This window comes from Sphaeramia orbicularis, chromosome 4 (genome assembly GCF_902148855.1).
Source record: "Sphaeramia orbicularis chromosome 4, fSphaOr1.1, whole genome shotgun sequence".
Classification (NCBI taxonomy): domain Eukaryota; kingdom Metazoa; phylum Chordata; class Actinopteri; order Kurtiformes; family Apogonidae; genus Sphaeramia; species Sphaeramia orbicularis.
In genome coordinates, this window is record NC_043960.1 from 13,188,818 (window position 1) to 13,208,137 (window position 19,320).

Genomic DNA, 19,320 nt, shown 5'->3' on the forward strand with positions numbered 1-19,320 from the left:
ACAGAGGTCAATAACGGTAAAGTGTTTGATAAAACACTGGGTTGTATTTATAATTTTGTGGATTGCTGCTCTCTGTTGTCATTCTTACAACCCAACCCGTCCTTGAGCCCTTTTGCATGGGTAGATGTTGTGACATATTAACTGAAAAATAACAGGAGCAATAATTTAATTCACAATGGCTGCATTTATGAGTTTTGGTTTGAATGTGTGGGGTTTGCATGTTCTCTCCATGTCTTTGTGGGTTCTCTGCAGATTCCTCCCTCTGTCCAAAGACATGCATTAATAATTTTTACCCCTTGGCCAACTTCTGGCCCTAGGGGTATTGTAATTGTTTAGTCATGTCTGTCTGTGTTTCTATCTATTCAACGACACAATCGTATATATGACATACATCTATATATGACCAGGCCACGAGAATAAAGGCATTTTAATGCTTAAAGAGAGTGCCTTGGCAATGTGACATCATGAATTGTGTACAGGTAACATGCCACTTTTAATTGGTGTGTTATATGTACGCATTAAGGTTTCAGTGTGTATATTTACGCCCCATAAAGTAACACACCATTAATGTGATTAGCAGTTAGGGTTAGCGGTTAGCAACTAGCACGATTAAGGGTTAGGGTTAGCGATTAGCACATTGACACACCATCAAATAGCATTAAATAAAACACGAAAGGATGAAAATGTGTACATATAGCACGCCAAATGCAATAAACTAGTGTCACATACAACGTGATTTCATGAGATCAGTCTGGCCTTGGAGTTTTCTTCCATTACCATCTACTTTATGAATCCGTTTTTCCAAAGAGCACCTCAAACAAACTTTTTTTGGGTCGTAGAAGCGTTCCTTCCAATGATTTTTTGACATAATCGCATTATCTGAAAAATGCATTGACATATCTGCACCAAATTTATACTGTGGATGCATCTTGGCATGGCGGAGAAGCCAACTGAAAATAGGTGAACCAGACCTACTTTTTCAAGGTCAAATAGCCTTGTGCCTTATAATATCTGAGTACTTTCAGATATAAATATGTGTGTAATAAGTTTTACATAAAGACAATCTAATTTAAATTATAGGGCAGTAACTTTCAACAGAATCTTAAACTGTATTTGGCTGAGGGGGATTAAAAGTGTGCAGCACAATATGTTTTGTTTTTGGTTTTTTATGCATTCATAGGTTTATTGGTCAATCTAAATTCTAGGTGTGGATTTGATGTTTTTAGGTGCAGCTTCATTACAGTGATGGGAGTGATGCCATCGTTTTCCAATCCCTTTGTTTTCCATGTCCACACAGATACACCCAAAGAGGAGTTTTTGAAAAGCCTTTTTGTGAGTTCAAACACTTTGCGTGGGTGAGAGGCCTTAGTGTGGACATAACATAAGGTCATGTCGCAGATTATTTATAGAAACTGATATTTCCCCATGTCTGTTTTCAATAATAACACCCTACACACCAGATCATTTTCAGAAAAGTTTTCATCTACATGAACTTGCATAAATACACTGTAGAGCACTATCATGAGGTTAGTGTTGGAATAAACAGGGGTCGCACATATGACAGAGTTTTCCATACTCTCCAGTTTGGCTGGAGTTTTCAGAAATAATTTTCAAGACAAGATATTCCTTTATTAGTCCCACAAGGGGAAGTTCCAAATTTACAGCAGCAAGAGTGAAGTACAACAAAGCACACAAGAGCAAAAAAGAGCAAAATCCAAAATAAAGACAATCAAAAAAAAGTTAGAAATACTATATAATACTATATACAGCTCAGTGGGTTAAACTGGAGTTTTCTTCTTTTTTTTTTTTCACTGAAGTTTTCATTGAAATTTTATAAACGCATAATCACCAAAAATAACAAGACGAACAAGCAAACCTTGCTTGGGTACACTACACGACACTACATTCACATTATTCAGTCCTTCCACCATTCCTGGTTCTGTAATCAGTCCATTTATTCAATTTTTTGTCCACTTGTGCTTCTTGTAGTCACAGTTTGCGAATGATTTTTTTTCCATTGTATATATTCCTTCAGTAATTGTGATCCATTGGTCCTTTGTTGGTGGTTCTGTCTTTCTCCAGTTCCTTGTAATAGCTTTTTTGCAGGCCACTAAAAGTACCTTAACCAAGTATGTCATTTCCCACTACATTTTCATCAGACAGGTTACACAAATACAGTACATCCCAGCACATTGGAATCTCATAGCCCATTATTTGTTGTAGCACTCCACACACCATCTCCCAAAACAAAGTTATTTTATCACATTTCCAAAAGACATGTTAAACTGGAGTTTTCATGTGGATGATAGTCATAAACTTGTGAGTAAATGTCCAGATTTATAGCATTAGATCTAACAGTTCCATCATTAGTGGTATTATGATCGCCTGTGCTTTTCTGCATCTGAAAAAAGGTTTCCTGTCCTTCCTTCTTCTGACGAACTTCATTTCCATCTCCTGATTGAGCGAAACACCTGCTCTAACAGGTGGTTGCAAATAAAGAGGATGAAATAGGTAGTTTTTCTTTGTTTTTATTTTCACTCTCCTGGTGAACCTCCATGATGCACTCTCTAACCCAGTGGTTCCCAACCTTTTTTGGTTAGTGACCCTATTTTAACATCCTGAAGTTTTGGTGACCCCAGACATTAAAGCAAAGACTTTTTTTTTTTTTTTTTTGCTAAAATTAACTTGTTTTTGATCATAATAGTTTGCTATGCTATGTTGCAAATAAACGTTAATTTTAGACAATATTTAGTCTATATAATATATATTATTATGGACGGAGGCAGAAAAGCCAGGTGTAGATTACTGCACAAAGTGAGAATTTTATTTTCCTCGGTCAGGATATGTACAGTCAGTCCGGCTTGTATTTACAAGGCTGTAAATTAATACTGAAAAAACAATAAATGGTCTGAACTTATATAGCAGATTTTCTACACCTTCATGGTGCCCAAAGCGCTTTACAATTCCTCACATTCACCCATTCACACTCACACTCATACACCAGTGGGCGGCTGCTGCCATGCAAGGCGCTGCCTGGCCCTACTGGGAGCAATTTGGGGTTCAGTGTCTTGCCCAAGGACACTTCGACATGTGGACAGTCGGAGCCAGGATTCGAACCGCCGACCCGTTTGGTCATTGGACAACCCGCTCTACCTACTGAGCCAGAGCCGCCCACATTTTAATAATAATAATAATAATAATAATGGATTGGATTTATATAGTGCTTTTCTAGATACCCAAAGCGCTTTACATTATTGACCCATTATTCATGCGCTCTCACATTCTTCCTCTGGTGGTGGTAAACTACATCTGTAGCCACAGCTGCCCTGGGGCAGCTGGGGCTCAAACTATGAATTATGAAAGAGCTGCAGCATCTTAAACCGACCACAATGAACATTTGACAAATAAACAGTACCACAGTGCTTCAGTTTCAGCTTCAGAGTTTGTTTATGTATTGTGATTGTCTCTCTCAACTCACCATATATTTCTTATTAGTAGCTAATTTGTATTAAATTTTTTATTTTTATCAATTACTAGAAATTTCAGGTGACCCCATTTGAATTCCAGGCGACCCGGTGTGGAGTCCCGACCCTAAGGTTGAAAAACACTGCTCTAACCGAAATAAGCCATACAGTTACTTGATAGTTAAATAGAATATATGTAACATTACCCAACATTCTTGGCTTGGCAGTTTATATTATTAGTCTTGTCACACCTCATGTAACATCAAGACACTCTGGCCAAACGGGGATTTAAATCTCCTGTTTGTATCGTGCAGACCTCTTTTTTTCTTTTCTTTTTTACTTTGAACAATAATAGTCAGGCTTGAAAAAAGATGTGTCTGGGGACTGGGGATTTTTATATGTTTATTTTATTGATGTTGCAAGTGTCCTAGATTCAGATCAATGAAGTCATTATATCCTTATATTTAAAAGTGAGGCTGACAGAGCTGTGGTTATAATATTGAAAATATCAACCTGAATGCCTCGAATCTGAGACTTTGTAAAATGCTCAAATGATGCTTGATGAATCCTTTTGATTGTAGGTGACAATATGGTTTCCCTGTAACTAGGATGGGCTCCAGCATCCACACAACCTTCCAGAGGATGAGGTGGTTTTCAAAATGAGTAAATGATTAAAGTTTCCCTCTAGTGATACCCAGGGTGCAATTTGCTGGGGGGGGATCAACCCCATCCTCTGGTTTTTACATTGCTACTTCTGCTCAATGTATTTCATCCTCGGGGCGGACAACCAACCAACTGAAATAACAGGCAGGTTGTGACAGTTTTCTTCCAACCTACTGTATATCCTACATTACTGGCACTAACGTTGACCTGAACTGAACTGTCAGCAGTCTCCGAATTCGCAAACGTCCCCATGCATGGGGGTGCTGTAAAGGGGGGGTAATTGTGACAAATTGTGCCAAGCATTTGTGTGTCCAGTGGATACAGGTTAGAAGTTGTGAAAATGTCGTGTACGATCTGGGAGTTGGACGTTGAAAGTATGTAAAGTTTAAGTTTAGTGTCACGCCAGCATTAGTTACGTTAGTTATGGACCACACCCCCACATATATAACTGCCCCCTCACCCCACCCCCCGCTCCAACAAAAAAAAAAAAAAAAAAAAAAAAAAACCTCTGGTATTTTTGACAAATCACACCCTGGTAATACCATCAGGCCAAGTTAAGTTAAATTCTTAATATTTTTGCTACAACTATGATCATAGAATGGTAAAATTGTTTGCATTAACTAACAGTGTTCCTCTGGTTTGCAGTCTTTCAGTTTCCCATGCTTTTAGTTTTGTATTTATTTAAAACCACTCCATCATTTGTCAATCACTCTAAAAAAAAAAAAAAAAAAAGTTACCTGTTGGTTTGTGATCGGCAACCAGCAATTAAGATGTATAGAGGTTTATTTAAAGCCCAGCATTGAGAACGGGAGCAAATGTCAGGTGAGGTTTTACTAGTTGAATGTGACAGAGCTGTTAGCGCATCATTGAGATTCAGTACAGGCTGAGATCAGAGCTGGCATTATTGGCCACATTTCATGGTCTGGATCTTTTAAATTCCACTTCCTTACGAGCTAATGGAGGACTGCAGGTGGCTGCTTAGACACAGATCTGTACTCGCTGCAGTGTGGGAGAGGGAGACGGTTTGAGTGTGTGTCCTTGTAAGTTTTGTGTGTGTGGAGCTGATGGATGCAGATAGATAATCCTGACAATCACAGACTTCTTTGAACAACAAAAAAGGCAAATTTAGTACAAAGTGACTCCTCAAAATCCCGTCAAACTCCGTATTTATTCTCAAAACATATTCAAAGAATCTTATCTGGCTCTGGTACATCTAAAGTGAGTCAGCACATCTTCTGTTTATTGAATTATTTACAGAATACTAAAATGCATCACTGAGTATTTTCTTTGAGACACGTAACTTCACAAATCATAGACACTCTGAAACTTTTTGGGGGTATATGTGCAGACATTCAGACCATTTGTCAGACTAAAGTGGTTCACTTTCTCATCAGCGCGTACAGAGTTTCCACTTGTGGTGGAACCGACCCTCTAAAGGTCCCTCTGTGGGACATTTGATAGCCTCAGAGGCTCAAAGTTACATCACCTTGAAACCCATATGTCAGTGAATGCAGTAGAACGGCACCTTGTTTGCACTGACGTCGGCTGAAAGAACAGCAATAGAACTTAACTTTGTTGCCGTGTCACCGTGCTGGCTTCAGTATTTCAGTATTTAGACTGAAGATTTGATTTTTTGTTTTTTGTTTTTTTCATCTAAACCATTCTTAATGTGTGATTTTGTGACTTGAAGTGGCAAGATTTATTGTTTCTATTTTTAAACTAATGAAAAATTATCTAAAAATGTTATTAGAGTGTTTAGAATAAGGTATGCTGTAATGCTAATGAATAACTAGCTAGGTAGTTTTTATGCTGTTGTGTATTCATGCATGCTGTGCCGCATTTTTCCAGCAGTCACCGCCAAAGCATTCTAGGTATAGCAACGTGACTGTAAGGCTATTCGGCTAAAATTTGCTTAGAGGTCTTATTTATGTCTTTGTGCATAAGAAATCAATATAAGTGAATCCCCAAAGGAACTTTGTGTTGGTAAATGCAAGTTATGGAAATTTACAGGATTTCAGTTTTGTTGCAATATGTTGATGGTCATATGAACTATGTTTTCAGCTCAAAAATGTCCAATTTAATCACAATTAATGCTATATTTTCATGTCACAAATGGCCAAGTTATATTTTAACGGAATTCACCTGAAAAACAAATATTCTATTCTTTTAGATTCCCCAGTTTTTCTTACAAGATTCTATCTTACATATCACATGTTTTATTTTTACAGGTTGCAATATGGAGTATGGAGCTGATCCATCATGCTCATGTTACGCCAATACATACATTAAGAATATCACACATCACTTTTTAAATCAACAGTTTTCTAATAAAAAGTATTTTTTATAAAGAGATAACAATTCTATATTGTTATTTACTCTTTAGCATGATGATAAACTATACAATAAATTATTATGATACTAGTTTTTGCACAGGGATCATTTTTTGAAACGGTGACATGGCTGCCGAGCATCAGTATGATGGGATCTGTAACAACCATGTCACATCTGTCCACTCCCACATTTTGTGTTTTTGTGTCAGCTGTTATTGTTTTAGATCCACAATACTAACATTTATGAATAAGAGGATAATTAGCAATAGTAAGTATAGAAGTTTATTACTAATAAAGTACTGGTACTGACCAGATCATCATGGGTAATGTCACGTCCGTCCACCAGCAAAAGTTTTCACATACATGTGCTATTCAAAATCCAATATTTCTGAAAATATAGCTTCCATTGTCAAATAATATCAGTAGTCTGTGCACAAATGTATTAGCATTATTTCAACACAGTTCTATGCATTTCTTTCAACTTTTTTTTTTGACAAAAACAGCCACTCATTTGACCCCCTAAGTAAATTTTAGCTATATTGTATTCCAGAATTACTAATATCTCCCAAAACATTGGTCCTATCAACTTGCCATTTTCACTAGTCTGTTCCTTGACCAAAAATACGTAAGTTTGCCAAACTTCAGTTGTCAGCTCTTTCTGGATTTTGTGTGAGTCCAGAGACACACATACACACACACACACACACACACACACAGAGGCCACTTGGCTTTTATAATACAGATGTTATGTCATTGTATTGTAAAGCAGAGATCCATCTGTCCAGCTTCTACCACTTATCTGGGTCCAGGTTGCAAAAGCTGCATCTGAATCAGATAAGTCCTAACTCCCCTCTCTCCAACCACCTCCTCTAGATCCTCCAAGGTGTTCAGAGGTCAGCTGAGATTCTGAGTGTTTGCCCACAGGAGGGAGTGGTGAGTCACTATAACTTTAAGTCTACTGATCTTCAAATATGTTGGAAACTAAGATCAGGGGGTTTTGATCAATATGCAGCTGTAAATGAAAAGAGTGGAGTTTAATGGCAAAACAGTGTTTGGTCTACAGAGCTAAGATTGACTATGAGGCTAATGAAGATATGAAGTTATTTTCTGATTCCAAAATGTTTTTTAGTGCTGCTGTTGACTACACAAACTACACAGAAAACTGAAGTGATTTGTGATTTTATTGTGGGTGTTTTCTGTGGTTAAGCTAATAGAGCTATAACAATATTGGATTAGATTTATATAGTGCTTTTCTATTAACATATTCACTCTCTGGTGGTGGTAAACTACAGGGTGTCCCATAAGTCTCCATACATAGGAAAAATAAATGTTTCTTGACATAAACCATTTTTGTTTTTATAATATGCTCTATATGACTGCCATTTTGTCGGGAACACATTTCAATGCTTGTCCTCCACTGCTGAAGAACTATAAAGAAGAAATATAAAGAAATACATGTTAGAACCATTTGTATTATGTCTCCTATGTATGGAGACTTATGGGACACCCTGTACATTTGCAGCCACAGGTGACAGAAGTGTGGCTGCCAATATGCGCCAACCACCACCACATATTCATACAGCAGTGAGTGACACTGGAGGCAAGGTGGGTGAAGTGTCTTGCCCAAGGACACAACAGCACATGACAAGGACAGAACCCTAGCCCTAACACTAACCCTAATTGCCAACCCTCTGGTTATTGGAGCCACGGTCACCCATAATACTAATAATATAAACTATCATCTGACACATCACGTGACCATTATCAGAGTTTTTGTTTTCATGGAGAAAATTTGATGATATCATAATACAGATGTGTATGAACTATGAGTTCCACACTTTATTTAGTCAGTGAGACAGTTGCTCCACAGACTGTGCCACTGACTGAATAAAGTATGAAAGTCGCCCCCTCCCATTTTCGATATTATTTGTCTTGAATTGTCCAAACGTGGTCAGAGCTGCCACAGTTTAGTCTGAATCAGGGAAGAAATACTGCGTCATTGTTTTACCTTCAAGCTGTGTCCATAACTGAAACCACCACTGCCTTTATTTTTTTATTTGTCACTTTGTTAATTTCTTTTATTCTAAAAGTTGTTTCCTACTGCTTCTAATCCTCAGCTCAGCTTTGACGTCAGTTTTCCTCACCAGTGACCCATCACTTCCTGTAATGGTCACATGTATAGTAACATGTCAGCCAATGACTGTCAATAAATTCAGTTTATATCAATAACAATAAAATACGTCACCATCTTTGACATAACACCACAAGTCTGTATTCAAAACAGTGTAATGATTCACTAAGGTCATTTTTTGAACGCTTTAAAGTGGAAATACACATAGCCTGCTCTTTAATAAGATATTCTAATCTTTGGTTTTTAAGATACTACATAAAACTAATCCTCCTCCACTTCAGGCTTATCACATAAAGAACCAGCTCTCAGATCAACAGAAGACTCATAAGAGCAGAATGTGTCATTCCTGCTTAAAGAACCGCTTTTAGATAGTCAGCATTTTTCTATAACAGCATCCAAAGAGTGGGATTTATCACCACCAGAGATATGAACACTTGCTGTTCTTCCACTAGTCAGCTGAGGCTATAGCTCCTGAAAACATGTAAACAGAGAAAATACAGCTGCACCTGCCTACAGCCTTCCTGTTTAGCTGAAGTGTTTATACAGCTAATTGTAATTTAGCTGCACTGTTATCTACAATTTATATTAGATAATTGTATGTTATTGTGTTATAGGGTTTTAACATCTGTCTGGGAACAATAGCTGAAACCTGCATTACTTTTTTTTTTCACTATGGCTTACTGAAAAGTTTTGCTCTTGCTGATTAATGAGCACTGTCTCTGTCAAATAAATCAATAAATGAAATAATATGATAAGAATTTAAACATGCTCTTCACTTGTGATGGTCTCTAAAGGCATCCCGTCATTGTGGACCGTTATGTTTGCACAAAGTTGGACTTCACAGTAACAGCAGCAACAGCACAGTCCACTCAAAATCTACAAAACCAGCTGCGTGTGTCAGCGACATCTGAGCAGCCTCATGTGTGACTGTACTGGTCAAGCTTTGCAGATCACAAACTGCTACCACTGCTAATTATGCACTGCAGATTAAAGGGACAGCACTGCCACCTAATGGTCACACAGGCTAAAGTAGCATAAACTGAGAGTAAACTGTTAGATTTGTGTACATCCTAGTAGTGTTATTTATGCTTTCAAACATTAAGATTATTAATGAGGAGCATCACATCTGGAGAAATATCTATAAAAACGAGGAATTAGATGGAGATATTATCCGGGTCTGAACATAAACATGCAAAATTTCCAACCTGGCAGTAATCCTTATGGTTCATTGAAACTAAATTAATAACTTCTGTAGTCTTCTTAATTTGAGGACAAATTTATTACCAACTCTATATGAATATGTGATGTGTTTCTTTATCGTTCTTCCTCCACCAGCTCCACACATACTCTTTACCTTCAGGCTCACATTGCCCTCTACAGCCTTATTATTGTTACTGTGACTCCACAAGAAATTACAATAAAAGCATCCAGACAGATTTTATTTTATTTCCTTTGATTAATTATAAAGTGAAATTTGGGAAACAACAAAGCATCCATACCATTATAAAATGCACATTTTAATATAAAATGATGTCCTGGTTCCAAATGGTTTCTTCTGTGGAGCAGTGAGTTTATAAACAGATGTTGATTTTTAGATTTTGAACGCTCATCTTGGTCTGAAGTGTTTAATTTTTTGTTCATCCAATGATTCCTCTCCTCCTCTCTGTTGAAAGGAAACAAACATGTTACCACAAACACATCATTTTTTAATCTGGATTTGCTGAATCCGTTAACTCTTTCTTACCTTTTTCCCGGACGGTGTACATCGCCTCCATTCCCGCCTTAATGTGATCAGTGACATGACAGTGAAGTAACCAGGTACCAGGATACTGAGGACGCATCTTTACCGTCTGAACAGAGAAATGACAAAGGCTTGTGACCAATGGGTTGCCTGTTTGATTTCCCAGACCAGTAGAACTGTTGGCTGGTGTGCCTTTGAGCAAGGCACTTAACCCCCCCATTTGTTCCTGGGTGCCTGACATGGCAGGTCGCTGCTCCTCGTCTGCAGTATGTGGTGTTCCTGAATGTTCAGCTACTGATTGGTTAAATGTCTAGGGTCAGTTTCAGTGTGAAATGCATGTGCACAACTACAACATATACTGGCAAATAATAAAGAGTAGTAGTAGTATATTATATTTTATTTTGTACTTAGAGTTCATAGTTGACTTAATTTGTATGTATTTATTTAGTGGTCATGTGATAGCTAAATTAAAATATTATATAAAATTTACTTTATATTATCAATTTTTCCAACTTGTTTTAAATGGATATTTTCACAGTTCACGGACTGACAAATGGAAGTTTATCATCCAGGAAAATATGGTATCTATAACTCTAGTGTGTGAAACAATAATGAAAACTAGTGTGTTGACCCGTAGGGATCCATGGGTTCTAGATGTGGTAGTTTTTATGCTGTTGTGTATTCATGTATGTTGTACCGTATTTGTCCAGCAGTCACCACCAAAGCATTCTGGTCATAGCAATGTGATTGTAAGGCTATTGTATTCCAAAATTGCTAATATCTCCCAAAATATTGGTCCTATCAACTTGTCGTTTTTGCTAGTCTGTTCCTTGACCAAAAATACATAAGTATGCCAAACGACGGCAGTCAGCTCTTTCTGGATTTTGTGTGAATCCCGGACACACACACACACACACACACACACACACACACACACCTACACACACACACACACACATGCACACACACACACACGCACACAGAGGCCACTTGGATTTTATAATATAGATTGTCATATCAAAATGTTCTATGATACTGGGTAATTGCAGGTGTCAGTGGCTTAGCAACTTTTATTGTAAAAATTACATAATTTAAAGAATTTATTTTGTGTGCGTTGTCATATAAAACAAAATTTCTCAACATTTTAATGTTTTACTCAGTTTTACTCGTGCATTTTTTATGTTGAACAAACATTTGATCATTTTTAATGTTTTGAATGTTTTACCTCAGGCCATAAAAGTTGTTTAACACTATAAATAACCATCTGGTTTCTTCAGCTGTCACTCAGGACCAAAAATCAAGCTTTAAATCTACAAGAAATAATTTTGAGATTTGTCATGATATTGACTGATATGAGTAATTTTATTATTTTTTCTCATGATTTTTGGTGATTTTGGTCAATCCTTATATCCTGTAACAATAACTTAAACACATTTCTGGCAAATACTTTTGTAATAGCACTACTACTGTTAAAATGGGTCAAATGGATCATGGGATTTTACCTGGAAAGTGGCTGGAAACAGGTCATACACATCAGTACGGTGAGGACCTCCACCCAGCTACAGAGACAAGTAAACATGTATAAATTATCCAATGTACTGGACCTTATACAACTATGTCTGTATGTTTTTACGTACCTTATATTCCACGCTGTGTCCGTGCCAGTGTGCAGTGTGTATGTCCACTTCATTACCCATCCCCATCAGATACCAGTACACTTTATCTCCTACCTCCATGTTCAGACCATTCAGGTTCCCATAAACATAACCATTAATGGCTGTACACAAAAAAAGCACACAAAGATATTTGAGCAAATGTCACCTTAGTGTCTAGATACTGCAACACAAGAATTTATAACATTAGTTTTGCTAATTTTGTTCACTGGTACGTGGTTATCTCACCGTGCATCTTATTGCTTTCTATAAAGGTTTCATCATCCTTTAAGTTTGGACGAGGAGTCCTGATGTTTGTCCTGATGTTTTCATCCAGATACCTGACAACAACAACAACAACAAGTAGTAGCTGATAATTGGCACTATCTGTGCTGTTTTCATTGTATTTTTGTTTTTATATTGATGAAATTATCCAAATGAAAGCTTATTAATCAATCCTGCCATTTTTTTTTTTTTTTAATATTAACAGTCTGTCACCTCTTGTATCATTATATGCCTAATATCACAGGGATAAATGTTATATACAATTACAAAGGCTCATATTCTCATTTCTTTATCAAATACAATATTACGAGGACCATCTCTCCACATAAATGTCCACTTTCAGCTACAGACTTGCTGTTATATTTTCTATACAGTTCATATCTTTCAGTCTTTGAGTCCATTGTTCCACAGTTGGAGGATAAGGTTTAAACCAGTTCACTGTAATCATTTTATGAACTAATAACACCAAAGCTCTGAGTATATACAGATTATTTCTTCTCAAGTTTTAACAAATTATTTTGATTCTAAAATGATAAGCGTCTGCTGGAAACCTCAGTTTGAGTATTTCTTTTCATGAACACATTCAACAATTTGATTTACTCAACATTGGCAGAGTGGAAAAAAACACAAGTCTACCTGCTGGGAGACACTGTTTGCAAATATATTCAGGGAATGGATCCATTAAATGCTAATTATTTGTTATGCAACTCACCAGCTTTCATTCTCATCAAAAACCAGGAAAAGCAGTGCAAATTCTTCTACTTCCTTCTTTAATCCCAAACTCCTGCAACAAACACAGTTAATGATTTTGTTAATCATAATTCATTTAACAATATTTATATTTCAGGATCCAACAGATAACAAAAAGTAATCTCCACATTGGACCAAGAGATCATAAACATACTCTATACACTGTATTAACTTGTCCAGGTCTATCAAAGGTGGGGTAGGAGATGTTTTCCTGGAGCATTTTTTACTATGTTGCTTAAAATCCCCTTCACACCCCAATTACAACCAATTAATTAAATGCTCGAACACAAAAATAAAAAAATTTAGTCAACCAAGGAACAAACAGGACTGAAAAAACACTATCCAATCATTTTAACCGTCCCATCGAAATGATTGAATGGTGATATGCCTATCAAACTCAACTGCCATTTGTCCCTCCGCCTTCCCCCCTCTGCACATACCTCTCTTTGTGCATGAATCATGCGTTCTCAGAGGCTTGGAGCACTTGTACAGGAAATGAAGCCACAGCCAGAGCTTGGCTATATTAGTTATATTAGGATGGAAAGTTCACCGGCAAACTGTTTTGTCACTAACATAAATCACTAGGAAATGTAACGTTAGTCAGATAGGTATGAACTGGGGCTGTTCTGTCAGAGCGGGGGTGTTGGAGGAGACTGAATGAGGTATGCATGGATCCACGAGCTAGAGCCGGATGAATTGATGCAGTGCAGCGCTTATGAACCCTCTGTAACCAACATTGCACATGCCAGTACTCTGGAGGTGTGGCTTCGGCTTTGGGGGGATATCTGAAGAAAGGGGTTTGGACTTCTGAATTGTGTATTTTCAAAATGTAGCTTGCTCAAACAGATTTTCCAAGATCATCTACCCCACCTTTAAGGAGTAATTTAATAACTCTGGATCGATTTATAAATGTAGAAACACTCACCTGGCCCAACTACGACGGCAGATCACCAACGGACCGATCAGACCACTGTACATGTCCTGGCACATGGAAGTAAATCATGTCAGTGTGTGTGTGTTTGATGGGTTCAGTTGGGCAGTGTGTGTTAACGTACCTTGACAACATCCACAGTAGAGTAGTATGCTGACACAGCACACTCCTCCTGCTCCGTGGTCGGTCCTGTATTCTTCGTGACGTACCAGTAATATGAGTTAGTCTGACCTGTAAAAGGTAGAAGTTCAGGGTTTTGAGTCACAGATATGCTTGAATTGTTGTTGCAGATCTTTTCTCTTCAGTGGCACACGGCACAAGATCTAAAAGCACTGTTCACCACTTTTCTTTACATCACGTGAACAACTAGAAAAGCACTCGGAGAGCACAGCCCCCCCCGCCCCCCCCAAATCACCACCATCATTTTTTTGTTCGATCACCACCACAATTTAATCATTTGTTTCTTGTGCCAGTGTCAACATTTCCTGAAAATTTCATCCAAATCCGTCCTTAACTTTTTGCGTTATGTTGCTAACAGACAAACAAACAGACGAACCCCGATGAAAACATAACCTCCTTGGCAGAGGTAATAAAAAAAAAAAAAAGGGGAAAAGGAGATGGCAATTCCTGCTTCTTGGTCAGCCTGTTTTTTCACTAAATCTTTGCCTAAAAGACTGTTTTCCAAGGTTGTTCTTTGTTTATTCTTTATTGAGGATCCCCATGAGCCGACACACAAACGCCAGGCTAGTCTTTCTTGGGGTCCTCTTAAAAAACAAAAGTTCAGGATGCAAAATCACAATACACACATCCAGTTACAATACATACTCAGATCTAGTTACTAGACCTGTAACGGTACACGTACTGAACCGAACCATTTCGGTACGCACCTGCTCGGTTCGGTACACAGCTGTACCAAAACAGCAAAGTATGATGAGAAAAAGAAAAAGGAATGAAAGACGTTGTTCGATGCGAAACTTTAAATCCGCGCAAGTTTCACACGGACATATTGAAGGAGCATATATTGACCCAAAATATGAAACAGCAGTTGATATAAGGTTAAAAAAAACAACAAATATGATGTGAACCTGGAAGGAAGAGACTGAAGACCCTCCACCATCATTACAGTCCAGTTTGGATCAGTTCAGGTTCAGGTGAAAGACAACAACGACGAAAGAGACATTAATAAGACGGACGTTGTTTGGCCCCTAGGAACTACGGTAGTTCTAAAACACTTACACTAGCTGTGTCTGTCTGTCTGTCTGTCTGTCTGTCTGTCTGTCTGTCTGTCACGCATGCTGTACAATAGAGGAATAAATAGAACGTTGAAAGTATGTAAAGTTTCACTTTTGTTTCACAATAGCATTCATTACGTTAGTTATGGACCGCACCCCCAGGTATATAACTGCACGCCCCCCTACCCCCCGGGTCCGAAAAAAAATAAAAATAAAAATAAAAATCCCCCGTGCACACAGGCACACTCAAATACACACAGTGTCCTAAACAGTTTGCTCTCTGTCCTAAAATAAATACTTTGGTTCATTGTGTTGTCAAAGTTGCTCTTCAGTTTGTTTAAACAGAATACCAGTTTACCCTCTTGTTAATGCTGCATTTCATGTGGAATTTTTTTGTTATTTTTATGCAGAATGTGAACTGACAGAACTGTGATTAGATTTTTCTTTTTTGTTCGAAACTACCTTTCAGGGAGAAGTGCAATACTAATGTTTAAAATACATTTAGTAATAATAAAACTTATTTTATTTTCTATTTGATTTGTAGCAGCAGAATTATATTATTCCTGTTTTTCCATATTCTATTGTCTCCAAAAATTGGGGGAAAAATGTTTAAAAAAATTCATAAATGCATTAATAGACATTTTGAGGGGTTTTCTTTCTTCCCGTACCGAACCGAAAAAAACAAACCGTGGCTTTGAAAACTGAAAACGTACCAAACCAAAAATTTTGTGTACCATTACAGGCCTACTAGTTACAGTAAAAAAAGAAAGGAGAAGAAAGAGAAAGACAAAAATTCCCAAAATGGTAACATAAAAACACTAGTAACTCTCAAGCCTGAATAGTGACTATACATGTTTTTTACATGCTTTCTTACTTAAAATATTTCTAATATTTAAGGGAAGATAGTTCCATAAAGAAATAGCTCTATATACAACAGTGCTTTTCATTGAATCAGTTTGGGCGGGGTATTGTAAGTAGACCTTAGGCTGAGGCTCTGGTACCGTAGTGGTGAACATCAGAATTATATCCAAGGTGATTAACAGTAGCTGTAGGATACTTAAGGATAAGTGTTTGGACTGTCTGCTTCCCTGTCCCCTGATACTGTTTCTGTACCTGGTTGAGTGGGCTGGACTTCAGGTACCTCTGTCTTGACCCCATGGGCATGAATAGAGTACGGTCTGGATGCCATGTTCTTAAAAACCACCTTCACCTTGTCTCCAACATCAGCGTGAATCATCGGCCCTAAACGCAGCAGAGGGAATAAGTGTCATGTTTTAATTAACCCTTTCATGCATGAATTGTGAGAACCTTAGTCAAGATTTTTTTCTGCAGTGTTTTTATTCCTCCTTAGGCATGAAAAAAAACAATGCGATCGAGTTTTTTTTTTTCCTGTGGAGTTACAAAAATATCCATGCATTTAATTTTTGAAGTAAAGAAACAAATGTTTAAAACCCAATATCAGAAAGTGATATGAAAACAATAAAATAAAAACATTTTTAATGCTGCTAATCTGATGTCTTCTCACATTTTAACGTATTCTAATGCTAGTAATTACTCACTTCAGGGAGATAATATGCAAAAAAAAACTTCTTGTCTAACAAATAACAATTGATTTACACTTAAACATGTTAGTGCAGATCAGGTTTATCAAGAACAGCAAAGTTACAGTAATGGTCTGAATGTCATTGTATGGGATGGTGCATAAGTGTCCACTGTGTTGGCTGATATGGAACTAAAACAACAAAACCCATGAATATAGAAGAGAACAGCTGGAGAAGAACTGTCCACTGTAGTGACCTATGCATGAAAGGGTTAAACCTGTTTATCTGTAATTTATGCATACTCTCATAACCTACCCAAAATGCCAAGGTGTTCCATATCTGGTGGTCTTTCCACCTGTGTCGTGAACCTGTCGTTGGTGTACTGACGGTAGACCACCTTCTTGTAGCGAGAGCCTATAAACCCACCCTGCTTGTCAAGGAAGACTGTAGCAGGACTACACAAAGAAATAGAGGTTCATTTTTGGATTTGCTTTTGTTTTTGAAAGAAATGACGACTGGAAAAGCGTATGCATTTGTTTGCAATCATACTTCTGCTGATTGCGGAACATCTCAGTTTCCCAGGTGCGGTTTGGAGAATAGTCCCAGTCCATTTCCACAGCAGCGATGTAGTAGGTTTTGGAGTGGAGCATCGTCTCACCCTGACGCTGGAACAGACTGCACTTCTGTACTGTGTAGTTGGCTCGCATCCCACCACGATAGTGACTCACAGTGGGAGAAACCACTTCAAACTGACCTGAAACACAAACCAACATCACATTTGTAGTTAAAAAAAAAAAAAAAAACATTTACTAAACAATAGATATTAATTTAATTCAGATTTTAATTCACTTATTTTGTATGTCTAAAACAGGGGTATCAAACTCTTTTTAGTTCAGGAGCCACATACAGCCCAATGTGATCTCAAGTGGGTCAAACAAGTGAAATAATAACAATGAAAAAAGTTAAATTCCATTATGAAAATAGTGTGAAAATGTGAATAACACAAATAGTCACAAACAATCTGAAATTTCTTTTTAAAAAATAAGTGCAATTTTAACAATTTTATGCCTCACCTTATCATTTACACACAACTTACAGATCACAGTGGATCTACAAAGGCATAAAACATTAGTAACAGGCAGAATATTGATCAAATTGCACTTACTTTTCTTAAGACATTTCATGTTGTTCATATTTTTTCAGGTTATTCACATGTAAATGTAAACATTTTCATGCAATTATTTTTTACACTAATACAAAGAGAAAAATTTGTAGTTATCAGATTTATAGTGTATTATGATAGTATTTTACTACTTCGATCCACTTGGATGTGGCCCCTGAACTAAAATGATTTTTCCACCCTTGATTGTTAAGATTAGGGCAGCATGATGTTGGAAAAAACTGACATTTCATTTTTTTTTTTAACCCTGCGATATATATTGCGATATGAAAAAAACACTCAGGAGGATATAATAGCTATGTGGTACCAACGTAAATGGTCAAACAAATTAGTTGTGTTTCCTCTCGTTTTGGTAACAGGTGCAAGGCACTGTCAACACAGAGCACACGTTTCATTATTATCCTTCTTGTAGCTGAAGTAATTCCAGATAACTGATATTGCTCTTCTTTTTTGCCACCAAGCCTTTGTTTTTGGTGATTTTCTCTTGTTTGTTGCTCATTTTTTAATGCGGTTATCAGTGACTCTTACTCCGTGTGAAGGGGCGTGGTCTGCTTTGGCAAACTGATTAAAACCCCTCTTGGACTGTATTGATGATATTAAATCTTGGATGTCATTGAATTTTCTGAATCTAAACCAGGACAAATCAGAAGTGATGGTTTTTGGCCCCAGTGTTTCAAATCACACAGCTCTTGTTGACCTGGGTTCCTTATCTCATTTGGTTAAACCAGTCATGTCAAACTTGGGTGTTAAAATGGACCCCAATCTTAAACCCGACCAACAAGTTAGTGGTGTGGTCAAGTCTAGTTTCTTTCATTTAAGACAGCTTGCAAAAGTAAAATCTGTTCTGCCCAGGGATCTGTTTGAAACCGTGATCCATGCTTTTGTAACCACTAGACTTGACTATTGTAATGCACTTTATGCCGGGTTGAGTGAAAATGCACTTTCCCGACTGCAGCTGGTCCAAAATGCTGCAGCTCGGCTTTTAACAGGGACACGCAAACATCAACATATTTCACCGGTTTTAGCTTCACTCCATTGGTTACCAATGCGTTTTACAGTTGATTTTAAAATTCTTCTATTTGTATTTAAATGTTTGAATGGCCTTGCCCCCTCCTACCTGTCCGACCTGATCCACCCCTATGCCCCCTCTCGTGCTCTCAGGTCAGCAGATCAGCTGCAGCTTGTGGTTCCAAAAACTAAAAAGAAGCTTCGTGGGGACCGTGCCTTTTCTGTTGTCGCCCCAAAGTTGTGGAACCAGTTGCCCTTAGATGTTAGACAGGCTCAGTCTCTACCTGTCTTTAAATCACATTTAAAAACGCACTTTTTCTCATTAGCTTTTAATCAGTGAGTGACATGTCTGTTTTTTTTATGCTGTTTTTAACAGATTTTTAACTTGTCTTTGTTTTTTAGGATGTTTGTA

The 19,320-nt window shown here is 37.5% G+C and overlaps 1 protein-coding gene across 2 annotated transcripts in view; it reads right to left on the reverse strand.

Annotated features, from left to right (window-relative positions):
• Positions 1 to 10,014: 10,014 nt before the first annotated feature.
• The window catches only part of cp (ceruloplasmin), a 31,738-nt gene continuing 22,432 nt past the window's right edge, over positions 10,015 to 19,320 (reverse strand). For both annotated transcript variants that reach the window (XM_030131382.1, XM_030131381.1), the window contains 11 exons: positions 17,270 to 17,474; positions 17,036 to 17,175; positions 16,293 to 16,421; positions 14,072 to 14,178; positions 13,942 to 13,997; positions 12,979 to 13,050; positions 12,231 to 12,322; positions 11,967 to 12,106; positions 11,832 to 11,888; positions 10,333 to 10,438; positions 10,015 to 10,251 (listed from right to left, as the gene is read on the reverse strand). In XM_030131382.1, coding sequence (XP_029987242.1) covers positions 10,226 to 10,251; positions 10,333 to 10,438; positions 11,832 to 11,888; positions 11,967 to 12,106; positions 12,231 to 12,322; positions 12,979 to 13,050; positions 13,942 to 13,997; positions 14,072 to 14,178; positions 16,293 to 16,421; positions 17,036 to 17,175; positions 17,270 to 17,474 — 1,130 coding nt within the window. In that variant the 3' untranslated portion in view covers positions 10,015 to 10,225. The remainder of the gene's footprint in view (positions 10,252 to 10,332; positions 10,439 to 11,831; positions 11,889 to 11,966; positions 12,107 to 12,230; positions 12,323 to 12,978; positions 13,051 to 13,941; positions 13,998 to 14,071; positions 14,179 to 16,292; positions 16,422 to 17,035; positions 17,176 to 17,269; positions 17,475 to 19,320) is intronic.